Here is an 18,999-nt window from a genome sequence, read left to right on the forward strand (position 1 = left end):
CATCGGGGGCTCAGATGCATGCGGTAGCACCACGCTCGAATGCGGAGTCGACCCTTTTACTTGGACATCTTTGCGCTTAAGACCCGATGCCAGACTCACCTGTGTGGACACTACCACGTCGTTCCCGAGTACCTACTCTCCAGGTGAATTTGCGGGCAACGATGATAGACCTTGCACGTCGATTTGCGTCGCTCAAGCGGCACTAGTCTTCATGACAGCTTTGATAGACTTCAAGCGTGGACAGGCGTGGGAGGTCTGTGGGGGTGGTTCAAAGCTGGGCGGTGTACTGGAGACTGGGATTATAACATGGAGAATCAAGTAGAGTGTGGAGAGACCCAGAGGCCCGGGGTTGGTGGCAGACGGTGTGGCGCGAGGTCGCGCGCCTCAAGTATTCAAGTACAGTAACGCAGTTACGTAAATAAGAACTTAAGTAGTTCCGATATACTTATGTGCTTAAGCCTTACTTACATAATAGAACGCTGATTTAGGTGTTACGCATATCACGTGAGCTCGCATGCACAGCCTCGTCCGTAACCTCGAAGTTCACAAGTCCTTACGGCGACGAGCAGGGTCACGAACAGAAGTACAAGATCGCTGTATAGTTGATTTTGCAGTGAGGCAAGTGATATCCAGCGTGCTCTCCGCAGAACCCATACATTCGGGACCCATACATATATGGTAAGTACGCAACGCCAGGCCGACTCATCTGCAGAAAGGCACACTATCTGACAGTATGAAACCGAACAGCGAGCTGCGCGGTGCAGATGAGATATGCCCTGGGTGGCATCCAGGCGAACCGAACTCATGCTACAAGAAGCCGAGGTGAGCACGTCTGAGAGCTTGAAGTCTGCATGTGGCTCATGTCCCACAAACTCACACAGACAACATATTCCAAGGCCGCCAAGAGTGAATTGCATGGCGACTTTGATCGGGCATTTGGACTCTACGTGAAGGCGGCCGAAGCCTTCCTGCACTTGGGTCAGATCAGTGATGATGCACGACAACGTTCTCGCTGCAAAGACCACGCTGCAAAGGCGTTAGAACGTGCAGAGAAGATTAGGCAGGCTCGGCCGGAATTGAGACCGCCCACAAGACATCATTTCGCCGAGCGTATGTCCGTACTTCTGTGACTCCATCGTGAGTATTGACGATCCGATGCGGTTGCAGAAGAACAATTGTATGTGTTGAGGAAGTCGTCCCTTGTGAATAATGTTCGCTTCTCCCTGTGGGACGAAGACGCAACTATGACGCGCGACACAAGGTAAATCCTCACGTCAATGTATCGGAGGTCGTTCGCTGATCCGGCGGCATGGCATCTCTAGGCACCCCGCGCTATCGCCTGACCAACGGCGACATTCAGCGGTCTGGAACAAGGTTGATATCAGCCAAGTGGGTCTGGCAAGCTCACCTCTCGAGCCGCAAGATATCGCCCAACATATCGTCACGGATTGCTCCGTATGTGGTGCAATAGCCGTGTGTATATGTCATAATCAGCGCTTTCAAACCGAGGTGAATCTCAATGTGTGGTCTTGGCATGCAGCTTCTGACTTCCCCTGGCGTCTCAAGCTCGGTCAGTCATGTTTGCATCCGGAGGAAGGCAGCCAGTCAGCCCAGGAATCGAGCTCTGTCATCTATCACGTTCGTCTGCTATTCAATGGAGCATACCGACGCGTAGGTACCCGCTGTTCGGAACATTTGCACCCCACTCATCATAGGTCGATTAGATATGTAGGGAAGATCCCGTAGATCCTCCTCAGCCGTTCCTGACCGCAATCAATGCCAGCTATCGACGACCAGCTCCCCCAATATCCTGACAGAACCCTCTTGTGTCTATCTACGGGTAACAAACGACAAACTTGGCCATCACTCCTGGAGAAGGCGGTGCGTGGTTCTTCACGAACTCTAGCGAGCTGTAGTCCTGATGCAAGACGTAGTACATGAAGCTCATGGGTGGCTATGACTTCCCTGGCTCGTAAGTCGTTTCTGCCGCCCATGAGAACCATTGCCTATATCGATTATATTTCCAGTGATTCATGTGTAGACCTACAGTAAGGCCCGAGCGTGAGAGGAGTTCCCATTGAACCTAACTGCGTCTTGGCAGCGCGCTCGCGGGATGGGTACCCGAACATGTGAATCTGAGATCGTAAGTAGGCGTCTCATCCGGGGTCCTCGGTTGACAGTACGTTCTTAATTGCAGCTCGACTTCTCAACGGGAGCGCTTGTGGGCCCGCATCTCACAGGGCTTTTATAACGGTATGGAAAAGTTGCCTCCGGGATTGTCGCTCATGATATTCGCTCAGGCTCATGCATGCTCACCCTGGGAACTGGCGAGAATGCCAGTGGTCTATGTTGGGACGATATTTGCCTACTTCCTGCTCACTGCTATGCCATCATTGGTAGCGAAAATCGTCTGTGGCCTTTACGTATGCTGATTAGTCCTCCCAGACGTTTCATCAAGCCCCAGCAAGCGGGAGATGACCATTCTAGACTCCTGGGCTCACTCGGGGTCCGGCCTTATGAACGGGCATGACTCTGATCCTAAGCGGGAATCGACAAGTCAGCGTACATCCAGCGTGTCTCAGAACACCTTGTTGATGATATCATCTATACGCAGACACCTTCAAGCTTTCGTGGGACGCAGTATGCAACATCTTCGACGGTGTCTATCTTAGTTGGGATCCAGGTATATTGAACGCCAAATTACGTTCCATGGAACATGGACAGCCGGAACCATGTCCCTCAAAGAAGATGCTGCGTACTGTGCGCACCTATTTGACCTGGTTTCAAATCAAACCGACTTATCCTGTCCCTATCCAGCATGCCACTTTCAGCTGCAGTTGCGAACAGGGATCAGTAAGGCCCAACGAGGTGACGAAGACATCTGGGTGCAGTTGACGCGCCATGTCTCGGATACCCGGCGCACCTCCGAGTACATTTCTCTGCTTGTAATGGCGATGAAGAGCCGAGTCGATCGTCTCTGGAAATCAACCCCTCGACGTTGAAGGTGAGTACGTTGACATTACGTCGAGGACACTGGATCATATGATCCCGCAGGGTGAATATACCAACAACCTTCATACCCTCGTAAGTTATACTTCAGATCAACATGACTAACATTGACGATAACTCAGGTGCGATACACCGCGTCGCAAGCCGATCAGGTGTTGCATCTAGTGGCTGCTTACGAAGGACGACTGAGCGAAGTCGGCTTCACTATCACTGTGTATCTAATACGGATGTGTCTGGATAGAGAGATACCAAGGCGATGTACTCGAAGGAGGTTAGTCGAATAATCGCGCCCGTCCTCGACCATGCTCACGAGATAACACAGTTTGACGGAGAGTTCGGCTCCAGAATGCTGGCGGCCACCATGGTCATCCGACGTTCATGGACAATCCTCAGTATACCTACGAATATACCCGGGAGAGTCACCATCGGCCGCAAATACCAAAGCCGCCACGTCAATCGTCCTGCAAAGCTCCAGACATATCCCAATCAACGTCTCGCTAGTGTGGTCAAGGGAGAGCGTATTGCCGAGTGAGTGACAGTGTACTCGGCGTTGATCGAGCTAACGATCATCCTAAGGATGGGTCACAATGAGTTGGCTGCGCACTCCGGTCCATATGGCTTCGGGTACGCGAACGTGGCGCGTGACCTGTCGGGTGTGTCCTATCACTTCGGGTCCCAGTTCACTCTAACATGGTTCCTCGCTAGCGGGCGACTACACTCTCGTCTTATCCTCTTTTGAACCGCAGCAACTTGGATCGTTCAAGCTACGCGTGGAGAGCCAATCACGTTTCGAGCTCACGCCCATATCTCAGGAAGGCGCCGGCATGTTCAACAAGGTCATACGTGGGGCGTGGTATGTGGAAATGCGGCATATGGTATCGTTGTTGTACAAAGCTCAACTGTGAGTTCGCAGGACCACGGAGACCGCCGGCGGGGGTCCAAGCTCGAGTCGGTACGCAACAAACCCGCTCTACGAAGTGCAGGTCGACACAACCACACAACTCAAGTACGCCTTCCTGCATATCCCTCCAGATCCTCACTCACCCCGCCCGCACTCCAGAGTACGGCTGCAACTCTTGGAGACCACCCCGCCCGCCTCTATCAATGTCTCCCTCTTCGAGCACAAGGCGCCTCGCAACTCGCTGAAAACAACGTCGGGGACCGTACTCCGATGGCGTCGCAGGCGTAGCCACGCCGCAGGTCGCGCTGCAGCCAGGCACATACCACGTCGTGCCTCGACGTATAACCCTGGGCTGCTTCGCGCGTTCAAGCTCATATTCTACAGCAGCGCCGCGGTCAAGGTCTCTGCGGTCACGCGTGCCTGATGTGACTTACGTTGGCTGCAGTCATTCCACACCTCGCTGGCGGCGGAAGGAGGGCGACGTGAGGATGTATTCGTTCACACGTTTGAGTGTAGCTCGAGAAGGGTTGGCCTCCGGCCTGCTCGATATGATCCACTGTAGCTTTGTACTGATGGACCGTTTCGTCGCCGTATTTCCTAGTCAAGAATTGTAACTCAGTTGCGACATGCATTGTGCCGATAGACCTACGCAATGTATCCCGTTCCCCGGTGTAGCCACAAACGCGCCTTTGTCGTCGAAGAAGAGCTGGAGCGCCGCGAGAGCGACGCCCACGCTTGCGTCCTGGCCGTTGTCGCAGCAGACGCAGACGCAGTCTCCTCTGGATAGGCAGCCTCGATGAACGCCATGGATCGAGAAGGATAGTCTGCAGGTAGAGTATCTGCTCCTTCCTGCCCTCTGCCATATGCAGCCTGAGGACGTTGTCTGCCTCGGTAGCATCCCCTTGCGATACCGGAGAGGCGCTAACGATCAGGAAGAAGAGCTGGATAGCTGAGCCTGGCAGGGAACGAGGGAAGTCACAGGGTATATCCGCCATTGAACTGATCAGGATGCGCCCGCCGACTTGCACGATAGGTGTGGGCTTGTTTGACCACTGCTGCTGCGACTGCTTCGCGCCGATCGGCCTCAGGAGTGAGCTGATCAGCTCTGGCAACTCCGATCGACTGCTCTGCATTAGTTCGTCTTTGGTGTCCAAAACAGCTTCGGCGTAAGCCCCTGTGTCCATGGGTCAGCCCTTATCGGGACTCCTCCGTCGGCCGTGCTTACCAGTCCCCATAGCTCGTGATCGTCGCCTGAGCCTTGCACGTAGATGAACCCGTTCGAACGCCGTTCCATACCCTCTTGGATCTGTTTGGATGCGGAGACGCATATACGGGGTAGAATGGTTGAGTGGGACTGGCATCCAGGCTCGGAAAAACGGATGTCGACGGTGTGATCCACAATGGGTGCAACGGGCGTTGCAGATCCGACAAGATGTACGAGGAATTCTGTTTGCTCGCCGTCAGATCTCGTACATCAACAGAGGACAGGGGACATTACCACTAGCGAATCCACCCATCCGTCCAATCGAGCTTCGATCTGTGACTCTCTTGTGCGCTAACGGTCCCGAATGGGCAGTACAGCTCCAGATCCCAGTCGACTTTGTGTCTGTCTGGATACTCCGCTGGACGGCGCGATTGATGACTGCACACCAGATCGGGACCGTCTTCGACAGCGCATCGGGAATACGCTTTCCGGAACGTGTTGAGTCGACCAATATCATCCTGTCACAGGCGTCCATATCGGTAAAGCTTCTCCTATAGGGGATGGTCGGCTCACCCTCCTTCCGACACGATCATGGAAGCAGATGGAGATTTGGTCGCCTCAAGTTGAAGCTCCAGTTCCCAAAGTGTCCATCGTGGACTTGAAGTAGGCTGGCTCTTGTCTGGCCTTTGGATTTCAGTCATAATGTATTCCGCCGGCAACCCGAAGGAGCAACACGCACCATCTGTGGGTCAACATACCAGAGCCCACAGCGTTGATTGGCTGATCTCGGCGTCAACAATCATGTTTGGAGGCATTAGAGTTGCAGGAGCTGGGACGCACGCAAGATCGGCAGATGGGGATAGGTGATCGTACTGTCTTCACGAAGTCGATGTCTTCTGAAATTGAGTGTAGACGGTTATGGATGTCCAGCGATTCCTTCCTGAGGTGATTCAACGCTACAGATTTTCCTCCATGGAGGCCGAGAACCTCCTCTGTTTCGCCCTGGGGTGACGAGAGTTTGTTTGTCCAGTCAGTCATGACGAAGTGCCCCCGAAGGCACAGCTCTATATCAGAGTTCGTCGTGGTGACTCGCTCACGTCGGCAAGTCAGCACACTTCACAGGACGAAGATTGTGGCGGGATACCTTACCAAGATCAAGTATCAAGAATCCGAATAGTAGAAACACGGCAGAGACGTTTTGAACGTGAGGAAGCGCGATTAGTTGAACTTGGGATGCTACTCTGGACCTGAATTACGAGTTGGGCGTCAGACCAGCGCACTTTGCGTGACGATACACAGGTGGCCAAGAATTAATACATACCTGAAACGGCGTATAGTCAGTTTCTTGAATGGCGACTTATAATCCTGGAAATATCTCTGTTCAATCCAAGATCGGTATCAAGCGAGTTGAGCGATGGAGTTCAACGTTTGGCAATGAGACGCTCTGGATCGAGATGGACGCCACAGGCGCTGGCGGATCTCGATCCTAATTATCGGTGCCTGCTGCGCTCGGTGATTATCAAATTGGACTTGTCGTCGACGTCTAGCTACTTATGGCAACATTTATCGCTGCTGGTATCGACGAAACCCTGTTCACTTACAAACGAATGTCGGTCTCGAGCATACAATTCCATACCAATGATTCCGTCCACTAGTACTCCTTCAATTTAAATTCTCAAGAAATGATCAAGCACGCCACATATGACCATAGGTGGGCGCGAATCCCTTCCCCGACACCGCGGCTGCACTGAGTAACAGAGTCGTCTTATCAATTCGTGGACATACTCAGACAGCTTTGGTCCCAGTCGTTGCTCATCTATGGTTAGCGGAAACATTGAGGTTAGTACATGCTGTAGATGCCTCACAGATGGCCCTCTCTACTAGTATGCATTGTAGGCTTGACATATCGACGTCGCGGCCGACTCGGGTCATTCTGCACCGTGAGGCTGTGCAGAAAATTAGAAGAGCACCCTCGGCCGCGGTATGTATGCCTGCCACGGGCAGGGATACTGATCACTTGCTCATGTCTTGCCAAGTGAACCAATATCCAGGCTCTAACTTGAATGCACTAGATGCTAAGTAATCCACATGAGGCTACCGCTTTTCCGCGAGTACATGGGCAGTGTCGAGCATTCCATCAAAATTCAGGACTACATATACAGAACCTACTAGGCTACCAGTAAATTATTCTGGCAGTGGTCACCATCCATCCGGGATCTCGGCTGCCCATGGTACTCGGTCAGTCGAGCACCATTGGCTCAATTCAGGGCCTTACCATAATATACGCACACTCATTGACTCATGCAATTTGCATCTACTCAATGGTATCCTTGCCTTGTGATGAATTGCAGACTTCAGCCCATGGTGCTCGACTGACCGAGTGCCATGGGCGGCCGAGATCCCGGCCCGATACAGTAGCATAACCCGGCACAGAGTACAAGTGTCAGTAACCAATACGCTCAGTCTCTCCCTAGTAATCACCCACGCTTGCTGCGAGCACGTCTCAAGGACGGATATTAGAGTAATCCATCACCTAATCAGTGCATATTGAATAACGGCTAGAGGCTCGAGACGCCGAGTCAGAACCAGGCTGTGAAGAGAAACGTGAAGTGTTGAAGGGCGTATGTAGATCGTAGGCCCAGGATCAAAGTAAATGAGGAGGATGCCATGTGCCTTGGATTGCTTGTCAGCTTTCCCAGACCACCCGAATTCGGACTTCTGCTGCCGTCCTGTGGCCGCCCATACCAAAGGTGCGGCCCAAATCAACCAACGAGACGCGTGCTACCCTCCATGTCAAACAATTAGTCCGAGAGAAATGGACTATGACACGCATGACGCAAGAGCGATGACCTCGCCTCGCACGCTGCGACGATCTGTATATTAAGCGGCACGGATCTGGAGATGCGAAACCCCGCGCACGATCTCAGGTCCTAACCGTTGCCTCGGAAGCGAGCCCTCGCCACTCGGCTCTCGATCACCATGTCCCCCGCCTCTGAAGTCGATATCCCCGTCTTAATAGTCGGTGCTCGGTCTATGTTCTCGCTGGAATGCCCGTTGAATTTTTGCTAGGTCGGAGCAGGGCCCGTCGGGCTCGTGCTAGCCCTAACGTTGATCAAGAATGGCATCAAAGTGCGCGTCGTCGAGAAGGAAGCAGGAACTCACAAGGGGCAGCGCGGGACAGGCATCATGGTAGCTTCTTGCGTCGTAAGCCGTTTGACTGAATACTTGAGCTGTTCATATATAGCCTCGCTCGCTCGAATTGTACCACTTCCTGGGTCTTCTCCCAGAAATGCTGGAACGTGGTCGGCCATTGATCCCCACGCGGGTCTACAAGCTGCCTGGGGGCAACGAGGTGTTGAAGGAGTTCTACTTGGCGGAACTGAAAGAATCGACACCATCCACGCCTTTGGTATGTCCTGCCACGGGTTTTGTGCGCGCCAGCACTCACCCGTGCGCCGTAGATCAACATTCGTTCGCTTGGGCAAGATAGACTCGAGAAACTGTTGCAGGAACACCTGGAGAAGCTCGGGTGTCCCGTCGAGTTCAAGACGACGATGACTGACTTCAGCCAGCTCGAGGACCACGTCGAAGCACAGATAGTCAAGTCGGGAATCGACCAGGATATCACCGAGACCGTTAAATGCAAGTGGATGATAGGTGCTGATGGCGCGAAAGGTATGTCGCCCGCCTGTGTGTTTCCGTCGCTAGCGTCCTCTTACGTAAGTATGAGCAGGCTCTATACGCAAGCAGCTGGGCCTACAATTTAGCGGCGAAACTCGGGGTGTCGAACAACGGTTCGTATCGGGCGACCTCGAAGTCAAGAACCTATCCGACGAGGTAAGCGATTCGAAGCGACCGTTTGCACCAGCTCACGCTCTATTAGTACTGGCACGTCTGGGGGGATCCCATGACCATCCTGTGCGCCGTTTTTTCTTCCTTCTCGATGGACATCGCCTCACCGGCCAGCTTGACAGAGTGTCACTACGGGCCACCGAGACGCCCGGCACCTTTCATCTGATCATGGGCGGGGAGATTGACCATGAGAAGGCTGTCTCGGATCGCGAGGAGCTGGCAAAGGCCGTAAAGGCTGGCACACACAGAGAGGACCTAGAGATCGGCGAGCCTACGTGGCTGTACGAAACAACGTGAGTCCCGCCTGGTAGCTGAGTCGGCGTATGCACTGAAGTGAGCAGGCCAAATATTCGGATGACGGAGAAATTCAGTAAAGGGAGGGTATTCCTTGTGGGAGGTACGTCGCTGTGTGTCACCTGCTGGCCGAATGATACAAGAGCAACGATGTCCAGATGCTTGCCATGCCCACCCGTTCTTTGGCGCGCAGGTGAGGGTCGTTACGACCGTGGCGTCGACAACGCTGACCTCGATGCACTCGGCACTGACAGGGCTCCAACTCCGGTGTGCAGGACGCAGTACGTTCTCTCTCCAGCTTCTCCATCGGGCGGCCATAAATGACGTTGCCCGACTGCTGCCCGCTCGTATAGTTTAACCTCGCCTGGAAACTCGCGCTCGTCGAGAAAGGGCTCGCCGGACCGTCCCTCCTCTCGAGCTACACCGCTGAGCGCGTGCCTGTCATCGCGGAAGTTCTGAAACGCACGACAAGCATCCACGATAAGACCCAATTCATGCGGAACGACGGGAGCGGGCTCGCTGCCTGGGGCCGCGACGGCCCGCTAAAGATGCTCGGGATCAACTACCGCTGGAGCAGCATCGTCCTTGACGAACGTAATCCCTACATGGAGAACTGCCCGCAGGATCCCTATGGCGTCGAAGCGGGCGATATGGTGCGCGCAGGCGATAGGGCACCCGACGCACCTGGCCTGGTCCCGATCGAGGGCGGAGAGACGTCTCTGTTCAAGATCTTCGGACCAACGCGCCACGCGGTACTGCTCTTCGCAGGCAGGGATTCCGCAGAGGAGGTCGTGCGAGTACTCGGGAAGATCAAGGAGTATCCGGCGGACGCTGTACGCTCGGTTGTAATATACCCGCGCGGCGCACTTCCAGAAGTTATAGACGACGCTGACATGGTCGTGTTTGACTCTGAGCAGCACGCCTTCGTGGACTACTGTTGCTCGGATGACGACCTCACCGTCGTCATTGTCAGACCTGATGGTGTTGTCGGGGCATCGTCTTCGGCGCGCCTGGCCTGAGGCGGTACTTCAGAGCTGTCTTCTCTGCACTCAGTATGTGATATTTGGACACGTAATTTCATTTGTCGGGCTCTTCAGGAACAATATGGCTGTGGGACTATTAGGATAGATACCATTATGATTTGATTATGATTGTTGTTTGTATTGGCTTACCGGATGATCGATTATTACATTCCTTGAATGCGACTAACGAGTCCACTTCTCGACAAACGCCGTCAGCTTTCGTTTGTCCCGGTCGCTCAGCTGTGTTTCCTGCGAAGAAAAGAGACGTTGAGTATGAAATGAATTTGGTATACTAGAACAGAGTCCAACCTTCCGCAACCGCTTCACCATAGAGTTAAGGTGCTCAGTCGTCTGCTTTGTTGACTCCTCGACAGCGTGCACGTCGGGGGGCAGACCAAAGGGCGGTGACGTATTTACTGGGGCGTTATCGTACACAACAGAGAGTAAGTCAGCATGGCTGGCCGATCTGACATAGATACACCGTCAGTTACTAACGATGCCAGGGAGGAAAATGAACCCACAGTTCAGCTAGCGCTGACGCAAGTTTCGAGCACCATGCCGCCTCGTCCTCGTCGGCGACTCGCGCGCGCTCACATACGGCGTCCAGCTCCTTCACAATATCGTCTCGTTCCAGCAGCACCAAGGGTCCAGCATCACGCGGTCTGAGGCCTACATATCCACCGAGAAGTACACACTCAGACCTCGCGGATAATGACAGCCTGAGATAAACTGACCCTGGGTTCGCTTCAGCAGCTCAGTCAGCTCTTCCTCGAGCAACGCGTGCCCACGCTTCTTTCGTGCGTCCCCGTCGGCGTCGGCACTAGCGCAGGCCTGGGCTGTCTGCTGCTTGACGTTGACTACCTCAACATCATCTGTGATCTCCTCGAGCTCCTCAAGCAGGACGCTGACGAGCGCCTCTGCTTCAAGGGTGCATGCACCGCGTGCCGCTAGTGCACGATGGAGAGCACCGAGCGGGGGAAAGAGGTCTTCAGCAAGACGCTTAGTTGTCTTGTTGTGGGATGATTAGGCGAAACCAGATAGGAATCATAGGGCGACGAGACTCACCTCGTCGATGATGTGCTCTCGGGCCTCTAGAATTGCTGCTTGGTCCAGATGCCACGCACGCAATACTTCCTCCCTTACATCAACATCGGCATTGCCAAACCCGTGCGCAGGAGGGGTGTCAGCCACAAGCTCGTTAATAATGTTTTGCTTGCTCTCCTCATCCGAGGAAGACTCGAGCAGATGTGATATCCTGTCTAGCTCCGCACAGTACGCGTCTGTCGACATGCCCGGAGTGCCGTTGGTACGGCCCCGTCTGCCTTGCAGAGCCTCAAGGGACGCATGTAGCCTGGCTGTCTCCTGCTTCACCTCAGTGGGCGTTGGTAATGAAGTCGTTGCCTCGTCGACAGTTCGGAGCTGTCGTGATGCGATTGAGGCTATACTTTCGTGTAAACGTGATATATTTGCGAGGGATCCTGGCATCGATGGGGCCCCCGGCTGGTTCGCCTTGCCAGTATCTGTCATGCCCCAGTTTCAGTACGCCGCCTAGCTTGCTATCAATGAATTACTTGATCTCTCTGCCCCTGTGGAATCTAGCAATCTGCTAGCAGTACGAGCGGATCTGGACACGATCGTGTCGGTCTGTGAAGTGGCGTCAGTTGACAGTGACATACCACTACTTCAGTCATTGGAGGCTCACACTTATGCATAACTCGCTGACCTTCGCATCTTGCTGCAGTATCTCTCTTCCTATTGCTTCCACGTCAAGTTGCAAGGTCTTCCCTGTTTGGGCTAGATTTTTAGCCGCGATCCTGGTACCAATCTCAGCCATAACCACTGTGCGAACCGAAATCCTGCACGCACTTCGAACTTTTCGACCTATGTCTTAACAATCGTGCCTCACTCTCAAGTAGCTCGGACTCTTGATCCATAGAATCTGAGCGTATGCTATGGATACGCTTAAACCAGTGTCCGGTATGTCGCATCAGAATATCTCACCTGAGAGTAGCTGGACTGAGGTACCCCCCAGGCGCAGTGACGGCCAGGTTGCGACTCTTCATGCTGTATGCGGGTCGTTCCTGCCTTTCGGCCGAGCACAGTCTAGAAATCGGTTGGTTCAGCCCAACGACGTCAACACTGGTTCAACCCAGGTATGCGACAACTCACTCGCGTACCTCTTGCTCATGCAAAGCAATTGGGTCCAATCCGGACTGATAGTAGATTTCGCCTCCACTCTGTGGTACGTCCGAGGGTGCGCTCCCGCATTGTACTTGTGATGCTAGCCATTCGAAGAGAATCTTGCCTTGAGGCACACTGCTTGCCCAAGCCACATCCTCCGCCGCATAGGTCGGGCCACCCAGGGTGCTGATGCATTGAACGAACGTGTCTGCAATATCTAAGGGCTCGGTCATCCTGTTGTAGATCACAGATTATTGTAAGCTGTCGCCTTGTCGTAGGTGTTCGTGGTAAGTGGTAAGGGTCATCGTCAACGAGCGCTCAGTGCTCAGGAGATTTGAGAACGCGATCGACAGCAAGTACATAACACGGTCAGTCACAAAGCACGTGCAATGAGTCACACCTGTGATTTTCCAAAATGAATCGTTCATACCGATCCAATCTGCGAATAACCCAGCCGTAGCGAGAACTTCATCAGTACTCTCGGCATACATTACAAGGAGGGGTGAGAGACCTACGGCCTATGGCAAAAAGTCACTTATGTTATGTTGACTCCACGTTATTTGGTATCGAACAAACAATGCTCAACACTAGTACTACTACGTAGGGGCAGCCTTTCCATCCTTGTATGGCTCTCGCCAACTGCTCAAGCTCGCTGCATCCCTTTCGGAGACAGTACAGCCTGAATAAGGATAGATTATGCAGCCAAAACTATCGATCACACACCCAGGCTACGGCCTTGCTTTAGTATTGTTGGCTCCATACCCATATAGCTCCCATAGGTACGCTATACATTGCTCGCCTTCGATGTCGTCAATGCTACAGCTTACAAGCTTCGCCGCGATTCAGCGGAGGGCATATTGATGCCTCCGCCATACCAGCGATAACATCGAAGCGAGAAAGTGTGTTGCTCGCTATCCGAACTTACTGATAACGTTCCGTAGAATTTCTGAAGCCTACACGAGTTAGTTATCGACGCACTAATTGTGGGAGTCGTCTTGTGAGCCGAACCGTCCGAGCTTCTCATTTTTCACCGTGGATGGCAGCGATATGTTCCAATCATCACACGGACGGCGGCACTGTTCGGCGTGCCATCTGCATCCGCTCTCATGCGAAAGTCCTATTGTTGGTTTACAGGTGAGGCCAATCGGACGGTGTTTTCGTGAGTTTAAGACCTATGCTGAAGACATTGCGCAACGCCGAGATGTATCACGCCGAGCTTTGTATGAAAGAAGACAGAAGATATGTTTGCTACATGGTCACATGATCACTGCCGGTACGCGTTGCTAGCGGCGATGGCGCGAGTCGCGCGACAGATTCCTGTCAGGAAGATGCGGGAAGATGCAACGTGTGTACTACCTTCGCGATAAGTCCGCTTGCTCATGAGCCAATCTTCATATTTCTCAGTCTATCTTGTCCGCCATGATTCTGTGCCGCGCGCACATCTGAGCCATCACCGTGCTCGCACGTTTCACGTTATCGCGCACCGGCTATCCCGAGCAAAGTTCCGAAGCATGGCGGCTCTGGTGGGCCTTATGAAGGCGGCGATATGAGCGAGCCTCCCCCAGAGTGACTCTCTGGTCCTCCACCACCCCTGGGTTCCGTGTCTGCCATGGTCGCTGCAGCCCGCCTCCTTGCCGCCCTGGCATGGCTCTTCCTGTCCGCTGCTAGCCCCGTGCACGGTGTCCCAGCTACCCTACCAGGACTGCACGTCCTCTCACCCCGCGCAGATCTGCAAGTCAACGTCTCGAGTAACGGGACGGTCACTGTCTCGAATGGCAATGAGACCATCGCGCAAGGATTTGCGACAGACGGAGGAGGATCCGGATTCGATGCGTCTGCCGTGCTGTGGATCGTCTACTGCTTCCTGCTCGGTGTCCCCCTCGCCTTTGGTGGGGTGAGGCTGCCGCGCCTGACGACGGGGATCGGCATTGGGCTGACCATCACAGTCTGCAGTACGTCCGCGCTGTACGAGTTCCCTTGACATGTGTTCACAGTGGTCATGTACAGTGTGGGCGGCGTTCGTCAGTACCGAGTCGGCTAAGGACCTGCCGGAGCTCGTCATCACGCTGATCCCCATGCTTCTCTTTGTTCCCGGGTTCCTGTTCGGAGCATACGAGTATGGCCGCCTTGCTGGCGTCATCCTTCTCGTTGTGGCGAGCGGCTTCTCCTGGGGCGTGCGGATCTGCCTGTTCGGTACGAACTTGGCCGTGAAGGAGATCTGGGGCGCCTGGTTGATCGGCACGGCCTTCGCGCTTGTCCATGTCATCTTGATTCCGTATTTCGAGCGGCTAGCAGTGGTTTGTAGCTTTGCACATTATCAAGCGAGTTGTCAGGTCTGACATGCTATTCAGGCAATTTCTGCCTCATCCGTCGGGACATTCTTCCTTGCGTTGGGTATCGACCTGATTGTCAACAAACAATCCGGCATGAGCCTCGGTCTGCGGTATGCATTCGACCGCAACCCGCGCCACTACTATGTACGTCATTCATAGTTCCCTAGCGGCTCCAGTAGCCTTGACATCAAGTATAGGCCATTGTGTACGCCGGGTGGAAGCCGCCCACATCGACAATCATCATCATGGCTGTCTCCCTCGGGGTCATGTGAGTACATACTGTCTTCCTGCTCTCCGCCTACTCATGCCATGTCAGTCCCATTCTCGCGTTCGTCCAATACCGCTTATACCCACGCCTGTCTTTCTGGCGGCGCCCGGGTAACGAGCACGGCGAGACTGCCTCCTTCCTCGAGGAGAAGGAGGCCGTGCAGATCAATGTGCACAATGTGCCGACACCGTCGGCAACGCCCAGCAAGGAGAGTCTTCCTGCCACCGACTCGAACTGGGCGTCGCGACGCCAGTCCGTCATGACCGACTACGAGAGTAGGCCGCGGTCCGCATATCTGTGAGCGCTAGGCGGCGCACCAGGTCCGGCGCTCATCGCTTTGGTGCTGTATATGATTAGGCTTTCATGATTGTCACGACGATTTCGCTGCTTGATACTGCTTTGTGTTAGGGACTTGCTTGCTTTCGTCCATGCCCTTCACGTCCACATTGCCTAATAGAAGTCAGACATACCTGACGCACATACCATACTTCATAGACTCGGAACACTCCGTCGCATTTGCCTATTCCGCTTGTATCAGGATCATTCATCGGGGGATACTTACGGTACGATTTGTGCAGCCACTCGGGCACGTAGGCGGTAACATCTGGAAATTCTGGTAGCAATACAGAATAGATTGAAACATCATCAAAGTCGAGCGTGTCTGATCATCAGCCTAGGCATGTACAGATGCACTAAAGACAGCGTCGAAGTACCGCCTCGCCCACTCCGTCCCGCTAGCTATCCCGCCGATATAACCATCAGGTCGAATAATGACAATCATGCACTCGTTCTTCTGCACTTGGTAGCCCTCATGTGCGTGTCCATCGCGATCCACGAGCGTCATGTCGGTACCATCGAGAATCGGCAGGGAAGCTGCGCCATCGCTGTGGATGAGCACCTTGCACAGGAGCTCCGATGGGTATTGCTGCAGAGCCGACACGATCTGCAGAGGCTTGTCGGTCCCATCGCTGAAGATGAGTACAGTATGATACGACGGCTGGAATATGTCGAACAACGAGGTCGTCTGAACGCCGTCCGCGTCTCCCGCCGTAAAAACAAGGCCCGTTGCCTCAGGAGCACGCTCTCCCGCCCGCACGACATCCGTGAGGGACTGCAGCACGCCGTACGGGTCAACGGGTGTTCCCTCCTTGGGCGTGCGCTCGTCGAGTACGATGGGGCTCCAGCGGTAGTTGACGCCGAACATGTGCAGGTCGCCGCCACGCTTCCATGCCTTCTCGGTATCCACGCCGTCGCCTTTGGCATCTACAGCCATGTCAAAGAGCTCGGTGGACTTCCTGAGCAATTCGGCGATTACTGGGAGGCGCTCGTCGGTGTAGGAGTCTAGTAGGGAGGGAGCTGCGATGCCCTTCGCAACCAAGGCGAGTTTCCAGCCGAGGTTCACCTGCGTATGGTTGAATTAGACATGCACAGTAACTTGTGTGTGACAGACCTACCGCATCCTGAATACTCGAGTTGAGGCCTTGTCCGCCAAATGGACTGTGAACATGAGCCGCATCTGAGCAAGTAAATGAGCATGACCTCCTGGCAGCCTAAACAGTTAATTAAGCTTACCACCGACGACGAAGACCAGGCCTTTGCGGAACGTCTCGGCCATGCGGACATGAGGCCTATAATGATTACTTCAAGAGCTGCGGCAATGAGAAGCAATAAGTGAGCCTACCTGTAGTCCGCGATAACATGGACTGCCTCTAGCTCAATGTCTGTGCGGCCGGTACCGACTCTGAGGACCCTTTGCAGTTCGGCTGGTTCCGCGACAATCTTCGCGTGGTCGACGTGGCCGCCCACGAACATGGCGTGGATATGAGGGTCTTCTGTCGGGCGAAGCAAGATCCTGTTATACATTAATCTTTGACGTATACCTTGGAGAAGAGGAGGGAACACTTACAAAGTAGTATGCATGTCTCCCCAAGAATGCCAGTGCTACATGAGGTCAATAACGGATGGACGTCAAAACACAGGGTATGACTTACATCTGCGTCGAGTCCCTTGATTTGTACGTCGCCGATGACCATGCGATGGGTAGCTCCTAAGGTTTCCCCATCGAAGGTGAGACCCAGCTGCTTCCGGACAATGCCTACAATCACAAGATTGATTAGTATAATGCACACTAGTGCACATTTCTCAGATGAGATATGTGGGAGCAAACCTTTTGCTCCATCTGCGCCAATCAGCCAGCGACACTTGATAGTCTCGATTACTTCTCGGTCCCCGTCCTGTCTCAGGACATATGCGACGACGTGATCGACTTCTGTCTGGAAGCTACACAGAGCTACGCCCGATTCGACTTCGCAACCAAGGCGTTCGAGGTGGCTCCGCATGATCGCTTGCGTCTGGTTCTGTCCCAGCAAGGATGTATTTCCCTGCGGTTGATGATGAGCCACATGGAACCGGAGCACAGCACTGATAAACGATGCACGTACATACGGCTTGTAGGGTGTCGGCTCTACAATCGGTTCTAGTGGAAAAGTGGCGATGGCTTCATCACCCTCCGGAAGCTTGTACACTCGCATAGGGTGCATTGGTATGGAGTGCGCGTGTATATCATCCAGTATACCCAATATCTTGAATATTTCTTGCGAACGAGGCTGACGGACACAAAAAAATCGTTAATTCTAATGATGCGACAATCATCAACGGGTATACTGACCATGAGTGCTGCCCCGCGCTGCCCGACGTTCACTCTCAGCTCTTTCTCGATTATTCGCACTGGTATGCCATTCTTGCGCAGGGTGAGCGCGGCAATGAGTCCTGCAGGCCCGGCTCCGACCTGCCTCACCCTTCGGTCAGCACAACGATCACAGCGTTAATGGTTGCACTTACGATCAAGACCGGCATTTCCAAATTAGCAGACATGTTTGTCAGAGAGCTGTATGAGAAGTGGCACGAGGAAGATGCAGCGGAGACGAGGCTTTTAAGGACTTGGGCTACCAGTAGATATTTCGACCTGAGGCGTCTCCCCTTGATGTCGCAACACCTGAGGAAACCCCTAATTGTAAGCCATCTGACGCATACACGCAAAATGATCGTGGTGACGACGGTCCATTGACTTACGGCACACGGATTCCCATGCATCTACCGCAGTGACTCAGTCGGTTGAATAGGATGCGTCGGGTAGTACGGAGAAGCAGAGCGTCACTCTGATCCCTGCGTTCCGCATAGCCGCTGTGATTGGACGGTGGGCAGTAACTTGTCGTACGTGGCTCGGCCGGGATGACTTCGAGTCGAGACCTTCAGGACTAGAACTCTTAGTCTTGTCGCGATGAGGCGCACATACAATGATGAGTAGACTGCAAAGTCCGAAAGTCGTCAATGTGAGGTAATAGCTGATTCAGACGGACCAGTAGCTCGTCTTCGTCGTCTTCGTCAGGCCGCCTGAGGGTATCAGACCAGAACGCTGGGGCGGTCGACATCGTGCGGGTTTGTATCATCAAACTTTCCAAATGGAATTGTGGTCGGCCTGGTCGTCATCGGGTCTGGGACTCCACGACGCCGATACCGCCGAACCATGCATCTAGAGAGGCAGCGAGTCTCGAAACGAGCCAAATATACGTCAGAGTCATTGAGGAACCTATATGTTCGCGATCCACTGATATGTGATGCTCAGTGAATTTGAAGCACCTGTGGAATTCATTGTTCGCGAGAAAATGGGCGTGCGTCAGTGCAGTGTCTTCGGCGACAGGGCAGCCGACTTACTCACTACTTCGATGGCTTGTTGATGACTCGATGACCTGTCGGGTTGAGGCGCTGCAGGTACAGTAGGTATCTGCTTCTTCACTCCAGCATTCGTCCGAGTCGTACTCCGAGTCGTGCGACGGCGGAGCGGCCGACATTGGTCCGTCTGGATCATTTTGCCGACCTTGAATCCCTGAGGCCGCTGAGCCTCGTGCTCTTGAATAAACTATCCTAGGGCATAA

At 53.8% G+C, this 18,999-nt stretch overlaps 6 protein-coding genes across 6 annotated transcripts; 3 read left to right on the forward strand and 3 right to left on the reverse strand.

Moving 5' to 3' along the window:
- Positions 1-771: 771 nt before the first annotated feature.
- B0H18DRAFT_1121645 (uncharacterized protein) lies at positions 772-4,334 on the forward strand (the record flags this gene model as incomplete). The annotated part of the gene is made up of 22 exons (XM_048034365.1): positions 772-822; positions 882-1,110; positions 1,168-1,261; positions 1,323-1,455; positions 1,510-1,570; positions 1,784-1,881; positions 1,935-1,972; positions 2,028-2,048; positions 2,102-2,143; positions 2,198-2,253; positions 2,301-2,396; positions 2,446-2,556; positions 2,615-2,683; positions 2,892-3,004; positions 3,055-3,084; positions 3,132-3,173; positions 3,251-3,280; positions 3,332-3,537; positions 3,586-3,662; positions 3,715-3,862; positions 3,923-4,015; positions 4,070-4,334. The coding sequence occupies 22 exons, from the start codon at positions 772-774 to the stop codon at positions 4,332-4,334; spliced, it is 2,103 nt and encodes a 700-aa protein (XP_047890491.1).
- Positions 4,070-6,203, reverse strand: B0H18DRAFT_1022679 (initiator tRNA phosphoribosyl transferase-domain-containing protein). Its single transcript, XM_048029599.1, has 12 exons — positions 5,951-6,203; positions 5,873-5,894; positions 5,554-5,632; positions 5,471-5,527; positions 5,409-5,447; positions 5,243-5,356; positions 5,136-5,216; positions 4,789-5,037; positions 4,713-4,759; positions 4,556-4,689; positions 4,345-4,507; positions 4,070-4,288 (listed from the first exon to the last, which is right to left on the reverse strand). The coding sequence occupies exons 1-11, from the start codon at positions 6,150-6,152 to the stop codon at positions 4,356-4,358; spliced, it is 1,176 nt and encodes a 391-aa protein (XP_047890492.1). The 5' UTR covers positions 6,153-6,203; the 3' UTR covers positions 4,070-4,288; positions 4,345-4,355.
- A 1,826-nt stretch (positions 6,204-8,029) lies between these two features.
- Positions 8,030-10,471, forward strand: B0H18DRAFT_1022689 (monooxygenase). The gene is made up of 11 exons (XM_048029600.1): positions 8,030-8,303; positions 8,359-8,523; positions 8,576-8,789; positions 8,848-8,951; positions 8,998-9,032; positions 9,089-9,259; positions 9,308-9,363; positions 9,419-9,453; positions 9,515-9,541; positions 9,614-10,257; positions 10,281-10,471. The coding sequence occupies exons 1-11, from the start codon at positions 8,301-8,303 to the stop codon at positions 10,318-10,320; spliced, it is 1,494 nt and encodes a 497-aa protein (XP_047890493.1). The 5' UTR covers positions 8,030-8,300; the 3' UTR covers positions 10,321-10,471.
- Positions 10,466-12,696, reverse strand: B0H18DRAFT_880598 (uncharacterized protein; the record flags this gene model as incomplete). The annotated part of the gene is made up of 9 exons (XM_048040783.1): positions 10,466-10,531; positions 10,592-10,748; positions 10,804-10,951; positions 11,017-11,290; positions 11,348-11,802; positions 11,854-11,926; positions 11,985-12,096; positions 12,149-12,232; positions 12,452-12,696. The coding sequence occupies 9 exons, from the start codon at positions 12,694-12,696 to the stop codon at positions 10,466-10,468; spliced, it is 1,614 nt and encodes a 537-aa protein (XP_047890494.1).
- A 1,376-nt stretch (positions 12,697-14,072) lies between these two features.
- B0H18DRAFT_880613 (uncharacterized protein) lies at positions 14,073-15,068 on the forward strand (the record flags this gene model as incomplete). Its single annotated transcript, XM_048040784.1, has 4 exons — positions 14,073-14,415; positions 14,471-14,760; positions 14,815-14,940; positions 14,994-15,068. 4 exons carry the CDS (start codon positions 14,073-14,075, stop codon positions 15,066-15,068), a joined length of 834 nt encoding a protein of 277 aa, XP_047890495.1.
- Positions 15,069-15,737: 669 nt separating this feature from the next.
- Positions 15,738-17,938, reverse strand: B0H18DRAFT_1121650 (monooxygenase; the record flags this gene model as incomplete). The annotated part of the gene is made up of 10 exons (XM_048034366.1): positions 15,738-16,466; positions 16,519-16,580; positions 16,637-16,692; positions 16,746-16,916; positions 16,971-17,005; positions 17,056-17,159; positions 17,232-17,445; positions 17,506-17,670; positions 17,733-17,852; positions 17,906-17,938. The coding sequence occupies 10 exons, from the start codon at positions 17,936-17,938 to the stop codon at positions 15,738-15,740; spliced, it is 1,689 nt and encodes a 562-aa protein (XP_047890496.1).
- Between the last annotated feature and the right edge of the window lie 1,061 nt (positions 17,939-18,999).

Source organism: Fomitopsis serialis, assembly GCF_022376445.1.
Source record: "Fomitopsis serialis strain Sig1Antser10 chromosome Unknown B0H18scaffold_64, whole genome shotgun sequence".
NCBI lineage: Eukaryota > Fungi > Basidiomycota > Agaricomycetes > Polyporales > Fomitopsidaceae > Fomitopsis > Fomitopsis serialis.

Coding starts and splice junctions, on each gene's coding strand:
- B0H18DRAFT_1022679 (XM_048029599.1), bottom strand. CDS start 6,152: ATGACTGACTGGACAAACAAACTCTCGTCACCCCAGGGCGAAACAGAG. Junction 5,528..5,553: donor CGGTCCCGATCTGGTGTGCA/GTCATCAATCGC, acceptor CGTCCAGCGGAG/TATCCAGACAGACACAAAGT. Junction 5,357..5,408: donor GATGGGTGGATTCGCTAGTG/GTAATGTCCCCT, acceptor GCGAGCAAACAG/AATTCCTCGTACATCTTGTC.
- B0H18DRAFT_1022689 (XM_048029600.1), top strand. Junction 8,524..8,575: donor CGACACCATCCACGCCTTTG/GTATGTCCTGCC, acceptor CGTGCGCCGTAG/ATCAACATTCGTTCGCTTGG. Junction 9,364..9,418: donor GAGGGTATTCCTTGTGGGAG/GTACGTCGCTGT, acceptor AACGATGTCCAG/ATGCTTGCCATGCCCACCCG.